Source organism: Muscardinus avellanarius (genome assembly GCF_963383645.1).
Source record: "Muscardinus avellanarius genome assembly, chromosome: 1".
Lineage (NCBI taxonomy): Eukaryota > Metazoa > Chordata > Mammalia > Rodentia > Gliridae > Muscardinus > Muscardinus avellanarius.
This window is the reverse complement of record NC_137786.1, coordinates 143,310,670-143,337,585: the sequence shown is the minus strand read 5'-3', so window position 1 is coordinate 143,337,585 and position 26,916 is coordinate 143,310,670. Positions and strand designations below refer to the sequence as shown.

General features: G+C 36.6%; 1 protein-coding gene across 1 annotated transcript in view; it reads right to left on the bottom strand.

Annotated features, from left to right (window-relative positions):
- Positions 1 to 26,916, bottom strand: part of ARHGAP20 (Rho GTPase activating protein 20) — a gene marked incomplete at both ends in the record, with an annotated part of 76,418 nt that overhangs the window by 28,514 nt on the left and 20,988 nt on the right. Inside the window, 6 exons of the mRNA XM_080709939.1 lie at positions 910 to 976; positions 2,904 to 2,981; positions 7,297 to 7,381; positions 8,336 to 8,377; positions 15,582 to 15,731; positions 23,045 to 23,209. Coding sequence (XP_080566065.1) covers positions 910 to 976; positions 2,904 to 2,981; positions 7,297 to 7,381; positions 8,336 to 8,377; positions 15,582 to 15,731; positions 23,045 to 23,209 — 587 coding nt within the window. The remainder of the gene's footprint in view (positions 1 to 909; positions 977 to 2,903; positions 2,982 to 7,296; positions 7,382 to 8,335; positions 8,378 to 15,581; positions 15,732 to 23,044; positions 23,210 to 26,916) is intronic.

Genomic DNA, 26,916 nt, shown 5'->3' with positions numbered 1-26,916 from the left:
TAATCTACTTATTATTAGTTCCTCAAAAAATTCTGGAAAATACTGCTAGAGATAGTTTTGTGAAGTATAGTTGGTAAATTAGTCAGTGAAGACATTCAGAAGTTACAAAGGGTTAATCTTCCTTCCTCCCTTGTAGTAGGGATTGAACCCAGGAGCCACAATGGGCTCATCTCCCCTCTCCTTCTTTCCTCCTTTCTCCTCCCTCACTTTCTTCCTTCTTTTTTCTTCTGGGAGTTGAACCCAGAGGCCACAATGGGTTAATCCCATCCTCTCTTTGGTTGGTTAAACCCTGGAACTTTCTATCTCTGAGCTACATCCCCAGCCTTATTTTATTTTTTAGTTTGGAAGAGGATCTTGCTAAGTGCTGAGGCTGGCCTTGAACCCGTGATCCTCCTGTTTTAGCCTCCCAAGTACTAGAATTACAGGTGTGTACCACCATGCTAGCCATACTATCATTTTATTTATGACTCTGAGGAAAATTATGGTACAAGGGAGGTGTTACATACTCATTAATGAATTAAGAGGCATAACTGAATTACAAATGGTCTTCTATTGAGCAACATAGTAGGAGGTAGGGTAAGAACTGGAGATAAGAACAAATGCATAGAGATAAAGAAATAACAATAAATATTGTTCCCACAGAAAAGAACTATCTTAGTAAGACACCTCTATAAAGTGAAAAGGCAGAGAAGAAAATGAACATTTCTTTTCTCACATATACCATTATAGATGTTTGAGTGAAAAGATACTAGTGTCTAGCTTAATAGAAATGCTTAATAGAAATGTACTAAATGCTTGTCACATGAGTTTTAATATTTAATAGTATTTAAATTTGGGAACATATGACCAATTCTGAGACACAATTATAATGAAAACAAATGTTATCTTAGATTTTTTCCAGAAACTTACCAATGAGTGGGTATGGTGCTGCTTCTTTTCCAGAATTGACCCATAACTGATAATCTCTCTCAGAGCCCTTGGAGATAAAAAAAAATTGAAAGTAATAATAAATCTTCTATGTCTTGAATGAAGACACATTTCTGGGCATTTTTTGCTTTGAAAGAAAGAAAAACCTGGACAGTATAAATGCTACTCAGGTTCATGGGGTGGTTATGGTTTTTAAAGATGGCAATATTGATCCCTACAAGTCATTTCCTATTCCCCATGAGGACTTGGAGGATTCTGCTCTTTTTCACCCAGTACTGGAAAGGAATCCACAAATTATAATGGAATTGGACCTTCACTATATAGGTAAGCCTACAGACCATGAAATTATGGCCCTTTTCCAAAGGAAGAACAAACTGCCTGGTTCTAAAAAGCTAATCTCTTTTTCAGAGTCCTCAATTTATCTGATGTCTTTGGATTTCTTAGAGAGTATTAGACTTAACCTCCGACATGCCCCTGTAAATAAACCCTTGTTACCAAGAAATCTGCAAACACTGCTATATCCATGATTAAAAAGTAAATATCAAAGTCTGATCATTAGCTGAGCTGCTTCTGAGCAGAAGGACCAAAACACTTTCAGGAGATAGATAGTAGGCAGTCTGTACTGGCTTTAATTTGGGCAAGCCTAATTCTGGGAACAGAAAGGATCAGAATTTTATATAGGTCCAGACATGGAAAATAATAAAACTGTTCATAAACCAGAATTATAACTCAACAAAATAAATTCCACTTGAAAGAAATAATACCAACGTACACAGGTTTCTGAATACTCTGAATTAAGGAAGGAATAAAGCAAAACTGTTTTAAACAGAAGATAGGACATATAGATATAGTCAACTCTGCTGGTAATATTTCATATTCTTGTCTTTAATTTCTTATTAAAATCATGGTCCTGCCCTTATAATAAAGGGTCCTAGCTATGGAGAATACTATAACAAACCTCTCCCTATCCTATCCCAAACAGTTTATCATTCCCTCCCTAGTCAAAGAAAAAGAGGAGTCTAATAAAATTTTTTTAATATGCTGCCTAAAACCCTGCAAAAATCCCTTAGAAAATATAACCAAATAGCCTCAATTGTTAAATAATAATTTTTTTGGCTAAGCAGATTGATCACTTTATTTAAAAAATGATTGATAATAAAATAAGTCATGTATTAATCTGCTTTTCTACCCCTAAAACTACTTACTCTATCCTAAGATATATAAGAAATCGATGCAGAGGTGCCTGTTTTACTAAATTCACTAATAAATCATATTTTCTATTCCAAACTTTTGTTGCCCAGAATTCTCAAGGGCCTTATAGCACTATATAAGAGCAAATCTAAATATAATCAATGATACTATGGTATGTCTTAAATGTGTTGTCACATCATAGTAATAGTGTTTTAATAATAATAGACAATGTTGATAAAGAAATAATACTGTTCAAATGCTCTCCTTAGTTTTCCATCCTTCTAAAGGTCACTATACTTACTAAAAGGCAATCATCGTATGGCGTTTATATAACTGGTGAAGGGCAATGAAGAAAACCTTACAATTATATTTTTTCTCTATCTCATCCTCAAATATTCCAATCTTTTTCACTAATAAAATTTCAAAAATGTGCCTTTCTTCCAGAAAACAGAAAAGGGCAAAACCTAAAAGCAAAATGGAAGATTATGGTATGTACACTAGGGCTTTTCAAATCCATAATCTAATTCAAAGCTATTTTCAAACTGACTAATTCGTATGAGGTATCAGCCAGTTAGTATGGCTTACATTTAAGTGTTTTTTATGTAAAAATACTACTATAGAGCAAGTCCCTCAGAATTATTCTTCATCTTCTTCATCATCATCATCATCATCATCATCATCAGTATCTCTAACAATGAGTTGTCCTATGATAGAAGGGGTAATATTCAATATCACTTTGAATCTAAAGCATCAGTTTCTTTATAATTTCTAGCAGAGTAACTTACAGTTATCCCTAGCATTGGTAATGACTTGTTGATAACTTCACTTGCTGTATCTGAATTTGTTACTGTTATAGTTTTAGACTGTAGGAAAAAAGAAAAAAGACAACTGTAAATAAATCATTTTAAGACAAGTAAACAAATAATAACTGTAAAATGATTATCCAAAAGCAAATCTTGATTTCACATGTGGATAGAGTAAAGCATTGCAGAAAATGAACCCTTGATAATAAGTTACTTTCACCCCGTTATATATTATGTCTTTTTTTTTTTTTTTTTTTGGTGGTACTGGGGTTCCTGGAAGCCCTTCTACCTCCGGGCTATAATCCAAGACATATTTTTACATTTTTTTTTTTAAATTTGGAAACAGGGTCTCCTAAACCAGTGCGCGCAGCTGGCTTCGAACCTGAGCGATCCTCCTGTCTCTGCCTCACAAGCGTGGGGATTACAAGCATGCGCCACCATGCCCGGCTATATTATGCCTTTTAATAAAACATTTAATTCTCTTAAATTATTATTATTTCTCTTGAATAAGCATGTAAGAAAGAGTCTAAATATATTTCCTATATTTCAGAGAGATTATAAGGACTGCACTCCCAATCACACACTCATAAAAGTCAGCAAGGGCTGCTCCTTTGCCTGAGTTCCATAATTGTACTTCCATAATGCAATGGGAATTTAAAAAGGGAGACAGTGCCAGGTGTGGTGGCATGTGCTTGTAATACCAATACTTGGGAGGCTGACACAGGTAACAAAGGGCTGTGTGTGTGGTAGATCCGCAGCAGAATGCCCCTGGGTTCAATCCCAAGTACCACACCAAAAAGTATTTCTTCCTGAATATTGTTTTCACAGTATGGAATTTTATGTATTGCATGGTATAAAATCAGCTTAGGCAAAAACAAAATAAGAACCATTTACAAAATACATTTCAAGCTTATAACTATTTATTGAGTACTTTCTATGTGTTTGGCACAGTGGTTACTAAGATTTTCATTACTGAAATCTTTAGAGAATTTAAATTGATGAGCCTAGAAAAAAATAACTGAAAGTTGTAAAAAGCTCAATTCTGTTACCAACTGTGTCATTGAATAAGGTATCCATAATAGCTCTGAGCTAAACTACATTGAGAATTCATACTTAAAAATAGTAATTCTGAACAAACAAAAATAATTCAGATTCTGAGATATCTATAGAGATTGCTGAATTCCAAGACATTACATACGATGATCTGTTACCAGAAGTGTATTTTAATTTCTATTGGTGCATTACAGTGGTACATAACAGCGAGATTCCTAGCACGGCACTCACATGCATACTTAACATTTGGTCATTCCCTTTTCTAGACCTTCCCCTCCTCTCCCTCTCCTAACCCCCTTCCACAACCCACTAGTCCCTCCTATTTTCTCCTTTTTATGGGTACATTGTATTCATACTTTTTTTTTTTTTTTTTGGTGGTACTGGGGTTCTTGGAAGCCCTTCTACCTCTGGGCTACACTCCCAGACCTATTTTATTTTTGGAAACAGGGTCTCTTAAGCCAGCCCGGCTGGCTTTGAACCTGTGCGATCCTCCTGTCTCAGCCTCCCAAGAGCAGGGATTATAAGCGTGTGCCACCACGCCCGGCCGTATTCATACATCTTAATGGAGTACAAGATAGTAGAGGCACACATGCACACAGCACTCAATTATCCCTTATCCAATTCCTGCTCCATTTCCTCCCCCTCCCTCCTTCTCATGTTTGGTTTAGTGATTGACTTTGATATGTTTGTGATGAGAACCCTTTTCTTTCCTTTTTTCTCCCCCCAAAATATTTTGCTACAAACACTATATACATAATACACACACCCCCACACCCCCCCCACATATATCTTTCAGATAAATAAGCAATTAGGGCTGTGCCCTTAATAGAGCTTACATATAGCATAAATAAGTACCAAAAATAGAAACAAAATGGTATAAAAACAAAGTATACAAAAATAAAGCTAAGTGAAATCCACTGATAATTTATCATGAGTCCTTCAGTTAGAGTATTTCTTTCCTATGAGCCAGTTACTTGACAGGAAAAGTTGCTTCTGAGAGTTATTAAATTTTAGTTTTTGTTGAAAAAGGCAAATGAGTAAAATGGAATTTTACTCAGCCCTAAAAACAAAATTATGTCATTTTCAGAAAATAGGGTGGAACCAGATAGACTCAGGCTAAGTGAAATCAACCAGACTCCAGAGAGTCAAGGGCAGCCTGGTTTCTCCCATATGTGGAAACTGGACAGAAAATAGGAAAGAAAAAGGACCTCATGAAAAGAAGGTCAGATGCCAGTAGGATGGTGAAAGGGGAGGGAAGGGAGGAAATAGTACACAGATGAACGCAGCGCTTGATCTCATGATCATGCGCCTCCAGAGAGGCGGCTGGGGTATGAGGAGGAAACCAGACGGAGTGATGCTGTGTGCCATATAAGTGTGTCACTGTGAACGTCAGTATGATGTGTAATTACAATGCACAGATAAAAATTAATTTAAAGAAAAAAACATTTTAATGTACTGATTTCACAATCTGCTCCTTGCAGTCCCAAGGACTATTATGCAAAACTGAGAGCTCAGAATAGAGAGTTTGGAGTACCCAATCCAGAATTTATCTTCTATCAGAATGGCACAGGAATGTTAGATACTGGGCTTTAACTTGAAATATAATTTCAGAAAAAGCTTTTGGCTGTTTTTTTTTCTCCTCCTTAATTCTGAAAGTCTTTTCATTCAATCTAAAGAAACTCTCCTGTGGGTCTTTTGTATAGTGAAGAACCAATTCTCTCAGTAACCTCATTTCTAAGGTAAATTTTTCTTAACATTAGGCATATATGCTCAAAATAGTAGTCAACAGGAAGTATATTTTTCCTTGCATGCCTTTCTGGGAGACCAAACAGTTTCAGCAGAGAAAGCTCTTTGGCTAGCAAACAGGTATCAACACCAGCAAAACTGAACATGTAGGTATTTTGTTCCATATTAGCAAGATTTACTAACAGGCTGTGTACAACTACAGGCTGAGGATACATATTTGTCTTCCTATTTGGGGGAGCTCTCCTTCTGGAAGCAGGGTTCCCTAGAAGAAACTTTTGCCAAGAAAGCTACTTCAGAGAGCAAAATAAAGCGTCCCACCTCATTCTTGACTTACTCATCGCACTCATGATAAAAGCGAGCTCTCCAACCTGACCACGGCTCTGGTCAAAACAAACAAGTACACTTCCCATACATAAAGTGCTTAAAAATCAAGGGATATTTCACACTATCCTTAATGTAACCAATTATCATAACAATTGCACCAACATTTTTATTTATTTATTTATTTTTTACTTTGCTACAGGAGATCTCTCTAGTTTCAAACCATAAAATTATTTGATTATTTCCCTCAAGCAGTGGCATTTGGTGCACAAGAGGTGGTCAGAATATCTGAATAACTTTTGCTTTTGACCAAAACATACTTCTTTTTTCTTTTTTTTGTGGTACTGGGGTTCCTGGAAGCCCTTCTACCTCCGGGCTACACTCCCAGACCTATTTTTGCATTTTTATTTGGAAACAGGGTCTCCTAAGCCAGTGCGCGGGGCTAGCTTCGAACCTGCGCGATCCTCCTGTCTCTGCCTCCCAAGCGCGGGGATTACAAGCGTGCGCCACCACGCCCGGCGCCAAAACATACTTCTTTTACACGACATATTTTCCAAACACAAGTACAACTATTTTGTGTGGCCGAGAGTTGCTTTGAAGTATGAAAGATCACAGAATCAAAAAACATGTTTCCATTTTGTTCATCATTGATAATATCTTGGTTTCTGTACTACAATTTCAGTCAACAAATTGCACATAAAAATTGATATTAAAGACATTATTTGATAATACAATAAATAATGAGAGGTAGAAACATGCTGATTCCTTAAAAATATCATTTGCTTCTTAACAAGGGATTCAATCCTTAAAAACTCAAAGGATGAGCTTTTCAAAACCATTCTCAATGTAAGAAGTGACAATTTGGGGAAAAATTGCTCAGTATTAATAGAAAATACCTCCTTGTGGAAATAATCTTACTGTAGTCTCTGCAGCTGCTACTGAAAAGATTTCAGAAAAACATTTATGCCAGAGGGAGGAAAGGGACCCCTGCCAAGCAAAATTCTTCCCGAGAATAAATGTTAGATAACTGTAGTTAATACAAATTTCTTTATTTTCATTTTCTCTTAGGTCTGCTTTTTCATATACAAAAATTTACACTACACATACCGAGGAAAATGCACTTTCCCTTATGGTGTTACTAAATGCCTAAATCCCATGAGCACACTGCCTGCCTGCCTGCCTCCATATATGACCATGGAGGTTTCTGCCTTATGTAGAGCCTTAGAATTTAATTTTCTGACTTAGAAACACTTACATAGGCACAATTCCCAATGTCCTTGGCGAAGATTTTGAGGGGAATGCTCTTCGGATAGTCCATTTCTTTCTCTAGATTGATGTATCTAGTCAAATGCAACAACAATCCAAAACAACACTGAGTGAGATGGAGTTCACTAATGGCTTATTTTAAAATCAATTTTGCTAATATTTCCAATATATTCATATGCTATTTTTAAGACACATGAAAGACTCAGCAAAATCAGATTACATTATGGTTTGAAAGAGAAGTAAAAAAAACTTCAGGACATTAGGCATGGGCACACACAGAAAACCACCACCACCACCACCACCACCACCACCACCACCACCACCACCACCACCACCAACAACAACAACAACAGTAACAGTAACAAAAAAGAATGGGTCATCCAGTGCGGCTTGAGAAGTTTCAGGAACCTCTGGTCGTGTTTTATCCTTAACTTCCCTGCCCTCCCTGACAGGTCGGGAACCTTGTTAAAAAGTACAAGAACACGTTTAACACTTTACTAGGCAACCCAAAGCAGTGGCCTTTTTCTTCTCATTTTCGCTCTAGAGCAGAGTGTAAGTCTTGGTTAGCCCAGTGCTGAGAAGGAAGGGGAAGGAAGGAGGGTGGGTCGATGGGTCTGAGAAGCCTACGTTGACCATTTTAGTCCATATGCTCAGTGGCAGAAATAGGATTTTTGAGGTGCTCTAGAGGAAACCTTGCATTTATAGAAACTTAATGCATACTTGGAAAAAATTGTTAGCTTCAACTGAAGTTTGGAGACAACAGAAAGAGATGGAAGAGATTGCCAACTAATTTCTGTATAAATAATCTAATCAATCCTCAATGTTCTCCTTAGAATGAAAAATACTTAATGAGAGAACATTACAGTAAGTAGTAAATAGCGTACAACCTAATCAACAGCTTATTTTGAGAAAAATGAACAATTTCTACTAAGGAGAGAGGGAGAAGAGTTTGGGGCATATCTCTGTAAAGAGTTTTAATTCATTTACTACAGGTTAAAGAACAAAAATAAGTATACTGAAAAACATACCTCTGAAGGAGAGAGAGCCATTTGTCCTTTTGTTCTGGAGAACTGCAATCAAAGAAAATGGAAGAGAAAAATTAATCCACATATAATGCTTTTACCAACATTTTAAGACTGTCAATATAGCTGAAAACATCAACAAGCTTGTTAATGATATAGTTCCATGTGTAAGCAGCAATCTCGGCATAATTGCATTCTGCAGACCTTCAGATAAGAGTGCCCTTAGGAAAAATGACACAGCCAAGTGCAGCTTTATTGAACTCTCTTGAATGGATCCAAGATAGACCAGTTTTTATAACTTACTGTTCTTTTACAAGTGGTATATCAGTGAACGGTAGCTGCACTGGAGAAATAATACGTTGGAATCTCAATACGTGGTTTCAAAATTATATGTGAACTAAATGATCATGGGCAAGTTACTTAAGCCTCAATTTCCACAAGAGTAAAATAATTTAATTATCTTGAGTGTTTTTATAGCTTAAAGCACTACATAAAGAGTATCCTTAATACTGAGATGAAGAAGAAATTTGGCATGTGAATAGATGTCTTGGCCAAGAAAGCAGTCTACTTTTAGGAAAGAAAAAGTTTTCTTTTATATTCATACAGAAAAACTGTAATACAAGAAATTAACTTATAGAAAACTTAGTCTTGCCAGGGGTGGTGGCACATGCTTGTAATCACAGTTCTTAGGAGGTTGAGACAGGAGGATCACAGGTTCGCGGCCAGCCTCAGCTACTCAAGTGAGGCCACGTGCAACTCAGTGAGACCCTGTTTCAAAATAAATAGCTGGATCTGGTGGTGCACGCTTGTAATCCCCATACTTGGGAGACGGAGACAGGAGGATCGCGTAGGTTTGAAGCCAGCCTTGCTGGCTTAAGAGACTCTGTTTCAAATAAAATATAAAAAAATGGGTCTGGCAGTGTAGCCCAGAGGTAAGGGTTCCATTCCCAGTACCACCAAAAAAAAAAAAAAAAAAAGACTTAAACAAAATAGGGGCTGGGGTGTAGCTTGGAGGCAGAATGCTCCTGGATTCAATCCCCAGTACCACAAAAACAAACTTAGTCTTAATTACTATAACTTCTGATGACTATTTAAAATAAATACAATTTGTTAATATTTTTCTATTGATAGCACTGTTGCAGGTAATTCTTAAAGTTAAAATAATATCAAGTTTATATTAAAACATATAAAAGTTGGAAACATTTTCTTCTTCCAGAAAATATGCTTAAGTAACTATAATTTATTTCTAACTTTGTTGGTTAGAAATTTTCTTCATAAACAACCCTCCAAGATTGGGCATCAGAAAGTTTGTTAAATTTTTATACCACTGAATATACAATTTCCATATTTACCAATTCCTTACTATCTTTTGATGTGTTCTCTTTTCTAAAACTGATTTTCTAGGTTCATTTATGTGAAATCTTGGATTTATTTACTAAAAAATCTATGTTGAAAGACAGATGACATGTTTTCTTTGGAATCATTAACTTTTTTTCAAACCAGCTGAAGGAAACTGGTCCTTTAAGACATGTTTTTTTTTTTTAACTTTTAACTGACATTTAAGGCATATAGAAAAAGCTGCATAAACTAAGTAAAAAGCTGGAAGAATTTTTTTACAAATTTAATATACAGATGTAACTAACGCTCAGATCATGAAACAGAAAATCCTCTTGGAAAGTTCCCTCACCTTCCTTTTCAGGCTCTAGTTCCCACTTTCCTGCTTTGCAACAAGCACAGAAGAGTTCTGCTTGTTTCAGTACTTTATTGAAATATAATCTACACAGTATGTACTATTTTGTGTCTGGAATTTAGTTTAATTTTGTGTTTGTGAGATTTATTCATATCATTGCACATAGTTTTAGATCATTTACTACCATTGCTATATAATTTTCATCATTTGAATATACAGCATATATTACTTTAAAAATAATTATATATGTGTCAGGTTAATTTATGTGTGTAATCATCTGTGTCTTGCCTTTTCCCTTGCACCATGCAGAATTCAGAACTCTCCTTTGCTTTGGCATACTTCATCCCAAGCATTTTTACAGGGTTAAAAACAAAAGAACTTGGAAACTAATGGCTATCTCAGAGATTTGTATTTTTGGTACCGGAGATTGAACTCAGAGGCACTCTACCTCTGAGCTACACCCCCAGCCCGATTTTCTTAGTTGAAAAGAGGTTCACACTAGGTTGCTGAGAGCCTCGCTAAGTTGCCAAGGCTGGCTTTGAACCTGAGATCTTCCTGTCTTACTAGGATTACAAGTGTGTGCCACCATGCCCAGTTTTAACTCAGAATTTTATAAATACTTAAGAACATTAAAAAGATAATAATATCCAGGGAAGAAGAATGCAGTTTATCGTGGAGAAAGAAAAAGGTCAAGTCAGATTGGAAGAGTTTTCAAATTATAGAGATACATTATCTGTCACCATGAGCTGGGAATCAGATGTCAATTCAGATGCCTTAAGAAAAAGACCCCAGAGGAAATGCTTTTAAGGACAAACTAGAGATGCTAGGTTCTAGGCACCAAAGCTTTTTATATCAGCAAAGATACCTGTACCACACATAGGGTGAAGAGTTAAGAACATCCCTGGATGTAAAAAGACAACTATGGGCAGAGAAAAAGAAGTTAGTAGTGACCACAATAGACTGAATGTTAGCAGTGACCAAATAGCTAAAACCTTCCACCTGTTTCGGAGGCGTCCCAGAAGTCTCCTGTATTCTGGTTTCAGTTTAAGAAAACGGGGTTCCAATAAGGAATACAATTTGATTTCTTACCAGCCTGTCAAAATGGGAGCTTGAGGTGAGTTTTACAAATAAACAAGCATATGAGTTTGTAGTCTAAGACGCATCTTAGGTACTTCAGTAAAATAATATTCTTCTGATTTTTCTTGTAGATAGATCATTGCTAAATTTTTAAGTACTTTTTGTATATTTAACCAAGTTCCTAATATTATTTTACTGGTGGGCATAGATCTTAGATTTGTTTACCAGAGTGCATGTACTGACAGAGATGAAATTCCTTTTGGCCCTTTTTGAGATGTGACTAACCTATTTCTTAAAGTAAAGCATAGCAAGTTCACATTTGTTTTAGTCTGCTTTTCCATTGTTAACCGAAAAAACCTGGCAAACACAACAGAGAGGAGGAAATGTTTATTGGGGGCTCATGCTTTTCAGAGCTTTCAGTCCATGGCTGGGCGGGGTACATGGGGGAGAAAAGCTGTTCTCACATCTTGGCCACCAGAAGCAGAGAGGACGGGGTGCGGGGGGTGCGGGCAAGGTCTCTAAGGCCATGCTCCTACAGAACCATCTCCTCCAACCAAGCCCCACCTCTGAACCTTGTTGAAGAGGCTAAAGTACCTGAGCCTCTTGCGGGACATTACAAACCTAAATCATAGCAACACTGTTTTGTCAGTTCCACAGCAAATATTAACTTCTTACAAGTGGCGGCAGTTGCCAGTCTTAGATGTCAAAGCTGTTATTTTTTTTTTAATAGTATAATAACTGGGTAGAAGAGATCGCTTCTTGAGCTCCTAGCCTAGTGACATTTGAAGCTGATCTTGACTTTGATTTCCCTTAATTTTTACTGAGCTATATATGCCATTTCCAAAGGTCTCTTCTTAAAGATCCAGACTTCCCTCTGATATTTTACTTCAGCCCAGAAAACTTCCATTAACATGTTTTAGTAGAGAAGTATGAAGGTTTTTTTTTTTTTTTTTTTTTAAATGGGGATAGTCAGAGATGAGTTACTGGCAGTAATTTTTTAGTTTAAAAATCTTTATTTTCCCTCTATTTTTGCTAGATAGTGTATTCTATGTTGAAAGTTTTTTTTTTCTTCCAACATTTAAAAGATTGAAAATTCAACACTTGAAGATGTTTTCCTACCATCTTCTGACCTCACAGTTTCTAGTGAGAAGTCCCCAATAATTCAAATTGTTGCCTCCTTATATATAACGTATTGTTTTTCTCTGGCTTCTTTCAAGATTTTTCTCTTATTTTTGATTTATATTACTTTATCATATGACAAGGTATAGTTTTCTTTATACTCATCCTGCTTGAGATTCACTGAGCTTAAAGTTTCTGTACATTTATTTCTTTTACCAAATTTGGACAGTTTTAGCCATTATTCCTTCAAGTGTTTCTTCTGCTCCGTTCCTTCTCACTTCTCTTTCTGGAATTCCAATTATATGTATATTATCATGTTTTATACTTTCTCATTAGCCCCCTTTTCCACTTGAATGTAAAGTATTACATGTATTTTTATACTTTGATTGGCACATTACAGTCTCACATCATAATGATGTTCACAGTGATAATGACATACATGTTTTCCCATGAAAAAAGCTTTTTGTTTTCTCTATCTTTTTTTTTTTTGGTGGTACTGGGGTTCCTGGAAGCCCTCCTACCTCCGGGCTACACTCCCAGACCTATTTTTACATTTTTATTTGGAAGCAGGGTCTCCTAAGCCAGCGCGCGGGGCTGGCTTGGAACCTGGCGATCCTCCTGTCTGCCTCCCGAGCGCGGGGATGACAAGCGTGCCCACCGCGCCCGGCCGTTTTCTCTATCTTTATATCTGACAATTTGTTCAAATTCACCGACTCCTTTCACTTTCATTATGCAATTAAGGCCACGCAGGAGATTTTGTTTAAGACACTGTAGTTTTTCAGTTGTAGAATTTTCATTTGGCCTTTTAAAAATATTTACTGCCAATATTTCCTGTATTTTCATCAACTTCAACTGGATTTTCCTTTTACCTGTCATAAATACTTATACAAGCTGCTTTAAAATTCTTCCTGGTAATTCAATTTATGGGTCATCTGGAAGTTGGGCCCTGTATTTCAAGAAATCTTAGACTGTATTCTGGACATCAACATAAATATTTTGTTTCAGATACTGCATTCTGTCCTATTTTCAAAACAGTGTTAATGTTTTTGTTTTAGCAGACAACTAATTCTAATAGACTAAGTTACAAGCTCTAGCTCAGTGTGGTGGTCAGCAGGAGGTCCAGTTATTTTAATTTTAGCTTCAAGCTGCTTTCAGTCTATCCTACCACGTGACTGTCAGAGATCATCCAGAGAAATGGACAGTATCTGTACAGAATGTGGAGCTTTCCTGCTTTGATATGCTCCTGTTTGAGATTTTTCTCCCTTCACTTTTCAATAGTTGTGTTGACTCAGACAGACAGACAGATGTTTTAGTTACCCTGCACCATAATGTAACTGCAGCCTGCTGTAGACCAAAACTTTAAGAACAGGAAACTCACCAAGTGTTGGTGCTTTCTCTGAAGTTTAAACTCCTCTCCAAAATCTCCCACTTTTCTCCACTCTCCAGAATCATTATGTAGTAGTTGCTGTTTGTACTTTGTTCAGATTTTAGAGTTGTTATTTGTTGGGTGGTTAGTCATTTAAGAGGTCACTCTGCCATATCGGAGGCAGAACTCCTCAGCACTACTTTTATTAAAAATAAACTTAATTTTGGAACAATTTCAGATTTCAAGACAAGTCACATAGATACTACAGAATTCTTGTATACTTTTCACCCAGTTTCAGTTTCTTCTAATGTTATCATGGCCCATTTGTCAAAATTAAGAAATATTTGTACTCACTATTGACTAAACTACTGACTTTACTCGGATTTCACCAGTTTTTCTGTTAATGTCCTTTTTCTGGTCTATAAGTCAATCCATTTAGCTATTATGTCTCCTTAGCTATTGTTCTATAACAATTTATCCGTCTTTCTTGCTTTTGATCTTGATAGTTCTCAGGAGTACTCGTTAGGAATCCTATAGAATCTTCCTCAATTTGTGTTTGTTGGATCATTTACCCATGATTATTTAAAGGTTATAAGAGGGTTTTTTTTTTGAGAGGGTAGAAGAATACCTCAGAAGTAAATTGATCTTTTTATTCAATTTATAATAAAGGGTATATGACATCCACATCACATGAAGTTAACCTTAATCACTTGGTTAAAGTGATTGATTAAAGGCTATATATATATATATATATATATATATATATATATATGTACATATATCATGTATCCACATTTTCTCCTTTAAAAATAAGGTGAATGAAAATTCTTTGAATAAAAATATCATGTAGTCACTCCTAAGTGGAAATTTCTTCCTTTCACTTTTAACTCCCAAAAGATTAAAAAATAAGAAATGATAATATCTACAGAACTGTCATGGAAAAAAAGGTATGTAGAGAATGATACACATGCTTCTTCCAAATAAGCTCTTAAAATCTTGTGTTAGGCCAATAGTGCATAACAGAATTTAATTGCATGCCTGTCCTTTATTAGGAGAGTAACAGCTTGGAAAAACTTAGTTATCTGGCTTCAGGATGATGCTCAAGTGGTTTGGTGGTGGTGGGAATAGAAATGAGTATGATGAAGACTCTCTCTTTCAAGTGTAAAATGAATGATGAAGCATAGAACATCGGGGTTTAGTTCCTCAAAATCACAGGTGTGATTTTCATTACGCTCACCCTGAACTGTACAGTGCCAACCAAGCATTTTCAGAGTAAAAGAAAAAATACTCTGTATTCATATATTCTCCTCCCCCAACCAAACCTAGGAATGAATCTTGGGAAATTAATTTTCACTATTTAACATCCTAATTTTGCTTTTGATTGTCATATCTTAATAGATTCCAAATCAAAACTGAATGTACAATTTAGGAAACTCAGCATTTATTGACATTAATTTTATTTGTATAATAAAACATTTATTTATAAAATCTAGGAGTATAAACCAGTTATTTGAGCTTGATTCAATTATTTATAAAATTTGCTTCACTGAAGAGACTATACTAGTGGTTTAGAAAGAATGATGAGGCTCAAAAGCTAAACATGTTAAATACCTAGATATTAGGGGAAGGGGATATTGGAGAGGGGAAGTTCTTGGAGATCTGACCACTTTATTCCCACTTCCTTATTCCTGGAAGTTCCCTTTTTTTCCAGTTGTTTCAGTAGAATTCCTTGAAAAATTACTGGTGAAGCCACTGTAAGTGATTTCGAGAGTTTCCAAAATTTACCACTAATTTTCATAGTCAACCAAAAGGCTTTACATTCAACATAAAGTGAGGTACATAAGCACGTTTGTTTGTTTTGTGTGGCAAAATGTATTTATTTAACACATACAGTATAATATTTTATTTTAAAAATATGGCAACAAAATTTTGTTACTTCTCTTCATCCTACAAATTATTATAGAAGCTAACTCAGGAAAAGACAAAGGGGTGGTTCTTACCTGAAAGTGGCCACAAAGTTCACTGTTGGCCAGCCCAAGACAAAGGATTTCATGGCATTGGTGTTACCTTCTCCCACTTCATCTACACAACTCGCTGTCCACATATCAGTTAATTTTATTTTATTTTTTATCTTAAAGTTATTGTTATATCTAGAAAGATAAAAACCAAACAGGACCTCTTGTTATTTCATTTCTCAAATTTTGCAGGAGCTTCTGTACTTGTTTTAAGAGGACAGTTTCTATTAATCATGGGCAAAGAATGTCTTATTGTTTCTATCTTCAGTGCCTAGGACAGTAATTGTAACATGATTGGCTATCTAGACCCAAGGAAAGCCTTTGAAACATTTAGTAAAACATTCTGTCCTCATGTCTTTATTTATAGTAGCTTTATTTTTAAAATAGCTACTTTATTTTCCTATATGTTGAATACTACATTTGGAACAAAAACTTAATTTAAATTTGTTATTGTTACAAAAAGTAATTCATTTATAATTTATAGCCTGCTTACTTTCAAAAAGATTTAGGTAGCTGAATAAAAGAATGATTTATTATAATGGTTACAAAATTATCCTATGGTAGTTGTAAAAAAAAAAAGACCACTGGAATAATTAGAGGAATCTATAATACACTTTCAGCAGCAGGGCTGTAAGACCTGCCAGCCTTAAGAAACATAGGTTATTCTAAATTTCCTTTCTTATGATTTTGTTTAACCATTTTCTGGCAAAAACTGAAAAATTGTAGCCTAAAGACAGAAATGAAATTAAACTAGAAAAAGCATAAAGTGTAGGGTTGATAAAATGAACATTCATCTGAGAACCTAAGAAGATGACCTCCTTAAGTTAGTAGTAAAATTGATTTTTGACAATTTCTACCTAGTCTCCTTTAGGTCCCTGATATGCAAGCCACCATTATCTTCTGACCTAATGGTCAGATTTAAGGCTCATGATGGAACTGATAAATAGTTAAAAGGCACTGAGAAGGATAAAGAAAATGCCCAGGGAAACTTGGAACTTCCTAACACTCAGAATTATTTGTGTAAATAATGAGAGATAAATTGAAATAAAAGATACCTTGTATGAAAGTAGCCTAAACCTTCACTAATTCACAGGATATTTAAAGCTAAAACTCATCAGTGGAATTTATAAAATGAAAAAGGAATCTACAGGAAATATAAATGCTAATCTAGATTCAAAGCCTCATCTATGCTTTCTCAGAGGCGTACTGGCTTTAAGTTAAAACAGAAAAGTGCATGGTGGAACTATGGTTTCTTTATGTATTTTTTACCCCATTGCTATGAAGCTTTAATTTTCATGAAACAGACTTGATTACAGACAAAATTTTATTCCTTGGGTGTGGTGGCACATGCCATAACCCCAGAGATTCAGGAGGTAAAGGCAGGAGGACTGAAAACTTGAGGACAGTTGGGTAACTTAGACCGTTTCAAAATAAAAAATAAAAAGGGGTAGGGATGTAGCATAGTGTTAGAGTGTCCTTGGGTTCAATCCCCAAATACTGCAAAAACAAAACAAAAACCCCCAAACAGTTTTTGTTGGCAACTCTTTAGGTCATACAGAACTGAAGCTACAGATCTTTTGGAAGGAGAGGTATCTTTCCACATTTGTTTTCTATCTCAGGTCTCCATATGTATTAGATACTACAGATATTGTGTGGAAACTTCCTATCTATTGACCTAGGGAAAAAAAGTCATTCTAAGGTTCTTTTCTTTCTCCTGATGCCCCAAACAAAAAACTGTTCAAAAGGGAAACAATCCCTTCCATTCTCCTTTACCAAAAATAACAGGTGATATTTACTGTTTTATAAAAATGAAAAGTCATACTTTTTTTTGGAAAATCAACTTATCTTCTAGTGAATATCAAGAACGGTCTGTAAAGCCCCATCTGGCTTTAATACTTGTATTAACTGAGTATAGAAAAAAGACAATAAACTGAAAACAACTCTCAGCAAATACTGTTAACATCCAGCACAAGAGGAAGCAAATGTAATACTTCAGCCAATAAAAGAAATCATGTAAACCCTTTAGATTTGTACTTAAATTCGCCCAGCTTGATTACATAAACATGTGGCAGCTGGTCAGTTTTTTGTTTTGTTTTTAATCCTACCTGGGTTTAACTTTGTAAGCTCAACCTAAGGACTGAAAGCAGCTTCCAAATGAAGCCTGAAGATGGCTTAAGATGGTGTGGAATCTAAGGTCTTCCTTTTCCCTCTATGGCTAAGAACAAAACCACTAGGTACAAAACACTTAGATTATTGCAACAAATGAACTGACCAGGGTACCACCCAACTTCTAATTCAAGATGAAAAGCGACAGGACAGACTGAGGCTTAGTATTGCAGGGAGTTATTTCTTCTTGGTTGTTTATTTAGAAAAATGTAAGATTTTCATATTAAAAGAATTTGTAAATATATCTAAATGTTAATACAAGAATGGATATGGTTGAAATTTCCTGAAAAACTGTGTTCAAAAGATTTGCAAGGTGGCAGGAGTTGATAATAATAGTTACCTCCTCAAATATCTATGTTCTATTTCAAGGATCTTGGGTTTTTCCAAAAATAAAAACAAAAAACAAAAAAATTTAATGATTCACACTTTTACCTCTAATAGACATAAAATACTTTGATCGCTTCTTGGCCTCTTGGTGAAAGTCAAGTGTAGACATATAAAATACTTTCAATAATATTTTATAAACTGAATCTCTTAAATAACAACATGTAAATCAACTGATACAGAGCTTGTCACTTCATTAAAATAATCAAATGGACCCAAGGATTCATCTGAAAAGCTCTATGTGGAAAATAATGTGGTGTAGCCTTATCTGAGAAAAAAAGAATCAAAATCAGCTGTAGCAGTAGATTATGGGCACAAATTTTGCCAATGTATCTAAAAAGGAAATTTTTTATTTTTATTTTTTATTTTTTATTGTTGGTACTGGGTGTGTTAGGATAAGCAGCCCAGTCACACGAAAGATGGCGCCTCTCTGGCTTCTCTTCCGGATTGTGCTGACTACCTCATAGCCAGCCAAAGGGGGCCACCAGATGCCCAACAACCAATCCCCTGATAACACACTCACTGGGGGGTGAACCACCCAATCAGTAAATGCCCGGTACTTTGTGCGATCTTCCGCTGTGAGCGGAAGCCCCCTCCTTTTCAAAAAATCCCCAGCTGCCTGATATAAAAGGGAGCTGGACTGTCTTAATAAAGCTTTTGCTTGCTTGCTTATCTCCGAAGGCTGGCCTTGGGTGTTTTCTCCGCCCAGACTTTCAATTTCAGGGTGTAGAACCCAGGGGCTTTTCTACCTCCCTCCGGGCTACACTCCCAGACCTATTTTGTACTTTTTTTTAGAAACAGGGTCTCACTAAGTTGCTGGGAGCCTCACTAAGTAGCTGAGGCTGGCTTCGAACTTTTGCAATCCTCCTCTCTCAGCCTCCCAGCACTGGGATTACAAGTGTGTGCCACTATGCCTGGCTAAAAGAGAAAATTTTTAGAGGAAAATAAACTCTATAAAAGGCTTGTAGCCAAACATAGGTGAATAAAAATCATTTAGATGCTTGTAATATTCAGAGCTCGTAACTTTAGATAAGAAAACCAAGGTCCTCTATTCTAACTAAATACTATCATAATTGTTAAGGGAAAGAAATCCCCAAAAATAAAGAAAAATGCATTTCTCCTTAACAACTAAATGTATAAAGTAAACAGTTTTTAAAGTAGTAAAATTCAAGAATTTGATTATTATAACAATTTTTTGTTGTCTGTTTATCTGTCTCTAGGCTGAACAAAGGCTAGGCACCTAATGAGTGTAATGCAGTCAAGCAAATGATGCTAGCTGTTTGAATTACGGCCTACATTCAAACCCAGCTCTGCTAATTCTGTTATGACAAACGTCCTTGAGCTTTGGAGTTCAATATCAAAAACAATTCTTACCTTGGGGGTTTGTTAGAAAAATTAAATTAGACCTTTGCAATTACCCATCCAATAATTTTAAATAAAGGAATGGCAACTAATCTACATATTAAAAATAACGATTGGTTCCTCTATTAACAGCCTCCTGACTTAGAGCTTTAAGTGCACCTAGTGCAAGGGTGAGGATGGAGACTTTCCTCTGTATCCTCCTTAATATAGTGTAACTTCCAAAGCTACATTGTGGTCATTATAAATTTTCAAAGTTTTCTTATTTTTGCCTTTCATTTTTTGCCTTTAATATTTAAAAAGTATTTGAACAATTCAGTAAGCCTTCTATACTATTTTTTTGCTAGATAAATAGAGCCTTTTACTCATCACAAAGACAAATTAAGTGATTTTTAAAAATCCCTACAGGGTTGAGGAAACTTCTATAGAATTCACAAGGAGAGAACTAGGTAACAGAAGCAGCAGACTACATATTGGCTTAAAGAATGAACTCTGAAATAAAATAGACCTATGTTCAAATGTGGGCTCAACTAATCACTAAATGTAATCTTGGGGAAATCACTTACCTTTCCTGAGTATCTATTTCTTTTATAAAATGAGGGCAACAATACTGACCCCCAAACAGATATAAAGATTAAAGTCCTTCCCTAACATGCAATAAGATCCTAATAAGTGTTATTTTTACTGATATTACCACCACTCAGATTAAGTAGTATTTTGTCAAGTTAGTATTTAGCCTTGCTCCTGCCTTATTTATGATAGAAAACTCATTCTCTTTGTTGAGAATGGATTTGTTACTGAGCAGGTAGCAGCTACCACCTTTTATACTGGTGAACTGTGTTGTCATTTAGTATTCAGAAATAAAAAAACCTCTGCTCTTGGGTACCTCTAAAATATATTCCAAATATATCTGCATCCTTGTTATTTCCCCATATAGAGCCTGAAGGCTATCCCTCATCAGGGTCAGGACCATTACTACAACCCAGTTTAGTCTTCCTGCTTCTATTTTATAACCAATTATCTAGCATGAGCAAGTATTTAAAAAATATGAATCATTCCTCAGTTAAAATCCTACAGAGGGCTGGGCATGGTGGCGCATGCTTGTAATCCCCGCGCTTGGGAGGTGGAGACAGGAGGATCGCGCAGGTTCGAAGCCAGCCATGCTGGCTTAAGAGACCCTGTTTCCAAAAATAAAAATAGATCTGGGAGTGTAGCCTGGAGGTTGAAGGGCTTCCAGGAACCCCTGTACCACAAAAACAAACAAACAAACAAACAAACAAACAAAAAAACCCTACAGAGGGTCTTGCTACATTGCTGAGACTCTAAGCAACATAGACCCTATTTCAAGACAAAAAAAAAAAAAGAAAAAAGAAAAGGACTGGGGATGCAGCTCAGAGACAGAATGCTCCTGGGTTCAAGAGCTAGTACCACACACATACACAAAAAGAAAAAACAAAACAAAATTCTGCAGAGGGCAAGTCATGGCAGTGTACTACTACTCTCCCACTACTACTTAGGAGGCTGAAATATGTTTCCAGGTTTGAGGTCAGCCTTAGTGAAGCCCTCAGCAATTTAATGAGACTTTGTTAAAAACAAAACAAAACAACTTAGAGGTATAGCTCTGATGTAGAAGTCCAGTGGGTTCAACCCCCAAATTCCACCACCCAAATCCTTGGAGAATAAAATCCATACACTCCTTATATTCGTTGTGGTTCCAAACCTCCAAGATGCCCCCAAGTATCCCTGCTTCCTGATAACTCACACCCCTGTATAGTCCCCTTCTGTACTGTACTGAGATTGGTCTGTGTGGCCAATACCATACATCAGAAATGATGGTGTATCACTTCCAAAAGATCTTTCACTTTGAAGGAAGCAACCTACATGTATGAGAAGCATTATGAAAGGCTCATAGGAGGAGCAGCTAAGGCCTCTGGCCAAAGTCAGTGAGGAACTGAGGCTGCCAGCATCCTCATGCCTGAATCTGGAAGTGGATTCTCCACGGAGCCTCGAGACGACTGCAACCTCACGAGGGCCCTTGGGCCAGAACCAACCAGCCAACACTCCCAATTCCTTGCCCTGAGAAACTAACTAGATATATAGTTTTAAACTGCTACGTTTTGGGAGGGGGTGATTTGTTATATAGCTTGCCCTCCCAGTACCTGAACGACCAGTTGTTATTCACCCTTCAAAGATTTCCCCCAATATGCTTTTACTTCACCTAGTGACACATTTTCTGCATAGTACTGATTTTAGTCTGTAATACTCCCCCACCCAATGTGCTGATCTAGAAAAGCTGCTTTTTCTCATTTTTGGAACGTAGTTATGACCAGGTTGCATGGACAAAACAAGTAGAGGAGGGAAACCATCAGAGGGACTCTCACACACTCTTTCTACCTATTACCTAATAGTGCCCTGCTTCTAAGGCTCTGGATACAGGCTTAGAGTCATCTTGTCTTGCTGGAATTTTGCTGTGCAGAGCCATAAGCTTCCCAGTTGTTAGCTTCAACTAGGCTAGAAGGAGTGGACTGGGACCTCGTCTCACACTGATGATACCTCAGATGTTGGCCGCTATGTGAACTGCCTATTTCCTATTGCTGGAGTTGTTTTGAGTTTTAACTAAATTAAAATTTGTAGATTCTCTCCTTTATCTCAGGAAACAAAACAAAATAATGCTTTTTGACATTGTTTCTGGAATTTTTAAAGTACTATCCAAAATCTTTTATTTCTCAATGCAACAATAGATTTTAAAAATGTTCAACATCAAAATATTTTCCAAGTTTAGACAGACTTGACTCCAAATGTTTGGATCAATACCATCAGAAACCTCTTCCATTTGACAAGCTCTGAATTTTGTTATTTGGGAGGAAAGAGGGAGCGGGAGAGTGCTTGTGTGCGTGTGTGTGTGTGTGCGCGCGCGCGCACACACACACCATCTTTCAGCATCAGTTCCTGCCTGAGTTAGGAAGATTACATTCCTGGTTCTGTGTGAGGAGAAAGGTATACAAAGCAACATGAAACATTAGCCCTCATTTGTTTTAAATTACAGACTATAATGTTCACTATTCTTAGATCTGGATTTTTTTCCTCAAAATTAAAACCTTTTTCCCTTTGGATTTAATGAAGTATTGCTAGCTGAAGCCAGTTTGACATGGTGAGAGTAATGTCAGACTGATGAAAGGTGTGCAGCCTGATTTAAAACCAAACCCTAAACCCTTTTAAGGAACAATAAAACATATTTTACATGCTCATACAAAAAAAAAAAAAGGAAAGCTCTAGAAGAGCAGAGACCATACCATCACATTCTTTATTGAATCTCCTACATTTATTTAAAGCACAGCACCAACAGGACCTAAATAAACACTTGTTGAGTGAATAAACAAATGAGACTTTTTTTCAAAAATAAAACTTATTTCAGATATTAGTTATACTAGTCAGGCCCAGACATTTTTATTGTATGCACTGAGTGGAAAGAGCATTTTTGTTAGAAAACACAATTTTGTAATAATAAATAGGACACAGCATACAATACATATACTTACTTGATTTTGGCCACAACTAACAGATCATTGAATAAGAAAAGATGCCGCTCCTGCCTCTGCAGGCCTCTTTTCAGTTCTACCCGGCCATCAATCAGCAGAGTTCTATTGGAGCACACAAATGATGACAGAAACGCACATGTGTCCACACTAGCAGAAGGACTTTCTCTGTAACAGATCACATGCCACAGATCAGTTAGTCAATGATCAACAACAGGACCAAGTTTTTATAAAAGTACAGCTTACCACTAGTCAAGAAGTGTGTGTGTGTGTGTGTGTGTGTGTGTGTGTGTGTGTGACTCAAGAGTGAACTCAGGGGTGTTCTACAACTGGGCTAGACCCACAGGCCTGAAACTCTGTAATATCCTTAATGCAATGGCACAGTGTCCTTACTGGTCCCCAGTCTATTCTCCACAGAGTAGTCTTAACATTTCATTACGAAAATTTTGAAACAGAACTTAAACTGGGTGTGGTGGCACAGGCTTGTAATCTCAGCATTTGGGAGGCTGAGACAGGAGGATCGGGGTTCGCGGACAGCCTCAACTATTAGTGAGGGCCTTTTGTAACTCAGTGAGACCCCATTTCAAAATAAAGAATAAAAAATAGGGCTGGGGGTGTAGCTCGGAGGTAGAATGCCCCTGAGTTCCAGCCCCAGTACCACAAAAACGGAACAAAACAAAACAAAAATCTCCAGGCATGGTGGCGCACACTTGTAATCCTAGTACTTGGGAGGCTTGAGACAGGAGGATCGCAGGTTGAGGTGTAAGGAATGAAAGAGTGAGATGTGAGGAACTAAAGGTGGGGACTCTGATTGCTTTTTAGGAACTTAAAACATCAGAAGCTGACTTTAAGAATTCTCAAGGAGCAGAACAGGTGAAGAAGGAAATGGAGGAAGAGAGAAATAATCAGCCTTGAAGACAGGCATTATTATCCCTCATTTTATATATTAGAGGCTATTCAGAATAGCCAAAATATGCTGCTAATAAGTGAAGGTGATTTCCAAGTAACTATGTTTTAAAAGCAAGTACTTAAAAAAAACTCCATGTAGCCTTTCAGATGGGCAAGCATATAACATTGACTCAATTCCCTCCTTCGTCCATGGTTACTGAACTCAACAGTTAAGAACTTCAAGGCTTGGGGGATGGAGAGGTTTACCTACATCTTTTTTCTAAGTAGCATTATATGGCAAGTAATTGGGTTGCCTCAATTTCCTCATCCCAAAAGTGAGATACTTTGACTGGGACTATAAAATCTTTAAATTCAGTCAGGAGTGGTGACGCATACTTGTAATCTCCACATTTGGGAGGCAAAGATAGGAGGATCATGCAGGTTCGAAGCCAGCCATGCTGGCTTAAGAAACCCTGTTTCCAAAATTAAAATATAAAAAAATAGGTCTGGGAGTGTAGCCTGGACGTAGAAGGGTTCCATCCCCAATACTGCCAAAAAAAAAAAAAAAAAAAAAAAAAAAAAGGTAAAATTTTTGCCAGACGTGGTGGTGCACACTTGTAATCTCCACGCTTGGGAGGTGGAGACAGGAGGACCGCGCAGGTTCGAAGCCAGCCTCGCTGGCTTAACCCTGTTTCCAATTAAAAACAAAATATAAAATGGGTCTGGGTATGTAGCCCAGAGGTAGAAGGGTTCCATCCCTAGTACCACCAAAAAAAAAAAAAACCTTTAAATTCCTTTTATAATTTATATATGGGACTAACTATAATAACATGTACCTGAAATGCATAATTAAAATGGCGGATGAAAGGAAACAGATAATTAGCTATCTTGTGTGAACAACTGCTTTTATCTAGTATCATTTATAAATGTGTAACTTAGCATATTCACAAGTCACTTCAGAGAAACAACCCAAAACTTAAATGAAATAAAAACCAAGCAGCAGTAATAATAGTAAGAACTAAAGAGATATTTCCTTATCAATTTAATTTTAAAGAAAACTCAAAGAACAAGACCATGTTAGGTCTCCATCAGTGTAGGGTATAAGAGGCCATGACCCATCTCCCCAACTACCTGGTTTACTTGGAAGCTATAATAAATGGAGAGTCTGACTAATCTATGTGTTTTGGGGTTTAAACAGTGTGGGTCATGATGTCTGATGTCTGCTGGGCATACTAAAAAGTTTGAGGATCATACATCATCCTGAAAACTCAAGGGTTGGCTCAGATTCTGTATCTTAACACTCCATGCATTAAGTCTAGTGCATGATTAAGTTTGAGAACCACTACCCTTTAAAAGTCTATAAAACATTCTGACTCTAACATTCTGAATTTCTACAATCATGTGTTAAGTATAAGTAGCATGCATTTCTACTTCAGCTAAGGTGAACTTCTGAGAGTTATTCTATCATTTCATGTTTTTTTTTCAGCTATAGTCGCTTCTAGTAATGAATACTAATTACTAATTGAATATATATTATGTATAACTTAAAGACAGTCATTTGAAAAAACAGGGAAAGGGAATTTATATGCCTGATATTATAGTTTAGAAAGAGAAGGGATATATGTTCTCTCTAATATGCCCAAACTAGGGAGTTTTAAGAATGCTAGAGGAGCCGGGCATGGTGGCGCACACTTATAATCCCTGCGCTTGGGAGGCGGAGACAGGAGGATCGCACAGGTTCGAAGCCAGCCTCGCTGGCTTAAGAGACCCTGTTTCCAAATAAAAAATATATAAAAAAGGTAGGTCTGTGTGTGAATGTAGCCTGGAGGTAGAAGGGCTCATTCCCCGATACCACTACACACACACACAAAAAAAAAGAATAGAGGGGAAACCCCAGCAAAGATAGAATGGAAGGGTAGGAGAGGAAGAAGGCTGAGGTTGATTAATGGAGGAGCTACATCCGAATATGTATAAAAGTATGATTGTAGCATGGTTAACGTGGACACGCACTGTTGGGAGGGGGAGAAGGGGAAGTGGGCTGGGGGAGAGGGCGCCAACCACAGTCTGAATGTATGCCATTTTTAATATGTTCTACATAAAAATAAAAATAAAAAAGAATTAATTATAGAGAAAAGGAGGCCAAAATTCACTATTACAGAGAAAAATCCTTTCTAATTATTTTGGGGTGGGAAGTAATATAATGCTATAATTATAATATGCAGTGATTTTCAAATTTACAGAAAATAAAAATAAAGTTCCACTGGTTCTCATGAAAACTGAACAAGAACAAGATTAGCAAGCAATGAATGAATTAAAGAATACCTTTAATTTCTTTACTGCAAGAAAGGAAAACTTTGCAAGGAAAAATCATCTTTTGCATTTTGGTTTAAGTTTATAATAAATAACTGATTTTTGACTGTAATAAATCATTATGTATCAGCATAGTTTAAATTAGAGATCCTCAAACTATTACTCTAATAGGTGGGGCTGTGTTCCAGTAAAACTTATTTACAAAAACAAGCAGTATGTCTGGGCTATGGTTTGGTGACCATTAAATAATATTTCTATAACCTTTTCTTTTTTCTTTTGTGGGTCTGGGGATGAAACCCAGGGGCATTCAACCTCCCAGCTACACCCCGTGCCCTGTTTTATATTCTTTATTTTGAAACAGGATCTCACTAAGTTACGGAAGGCCTCACTATGTAGCTGAGGCTGTCCACGAACCGCAATCCTCTGGTCTCAGCCTCCCGAATGTTGGGATTACAAGCGTGCGCCACCATGCCCGGCACTTCTATAACTTTTAAATGCTTAGGGAATTATTTTTTTCCTTGGGGATAGCCTAGGCCAAAGATTAATTAGGTTATTATTTAAATGTTTTGCATTTTAAAGCAATTCCAAAGTATCTTCATATATACTACCTAATTTTCCACTTTTATTATTTTAAAATAAGGTGATATGGCGGTGGTATTGAGAGTTCCTGGAAAGAC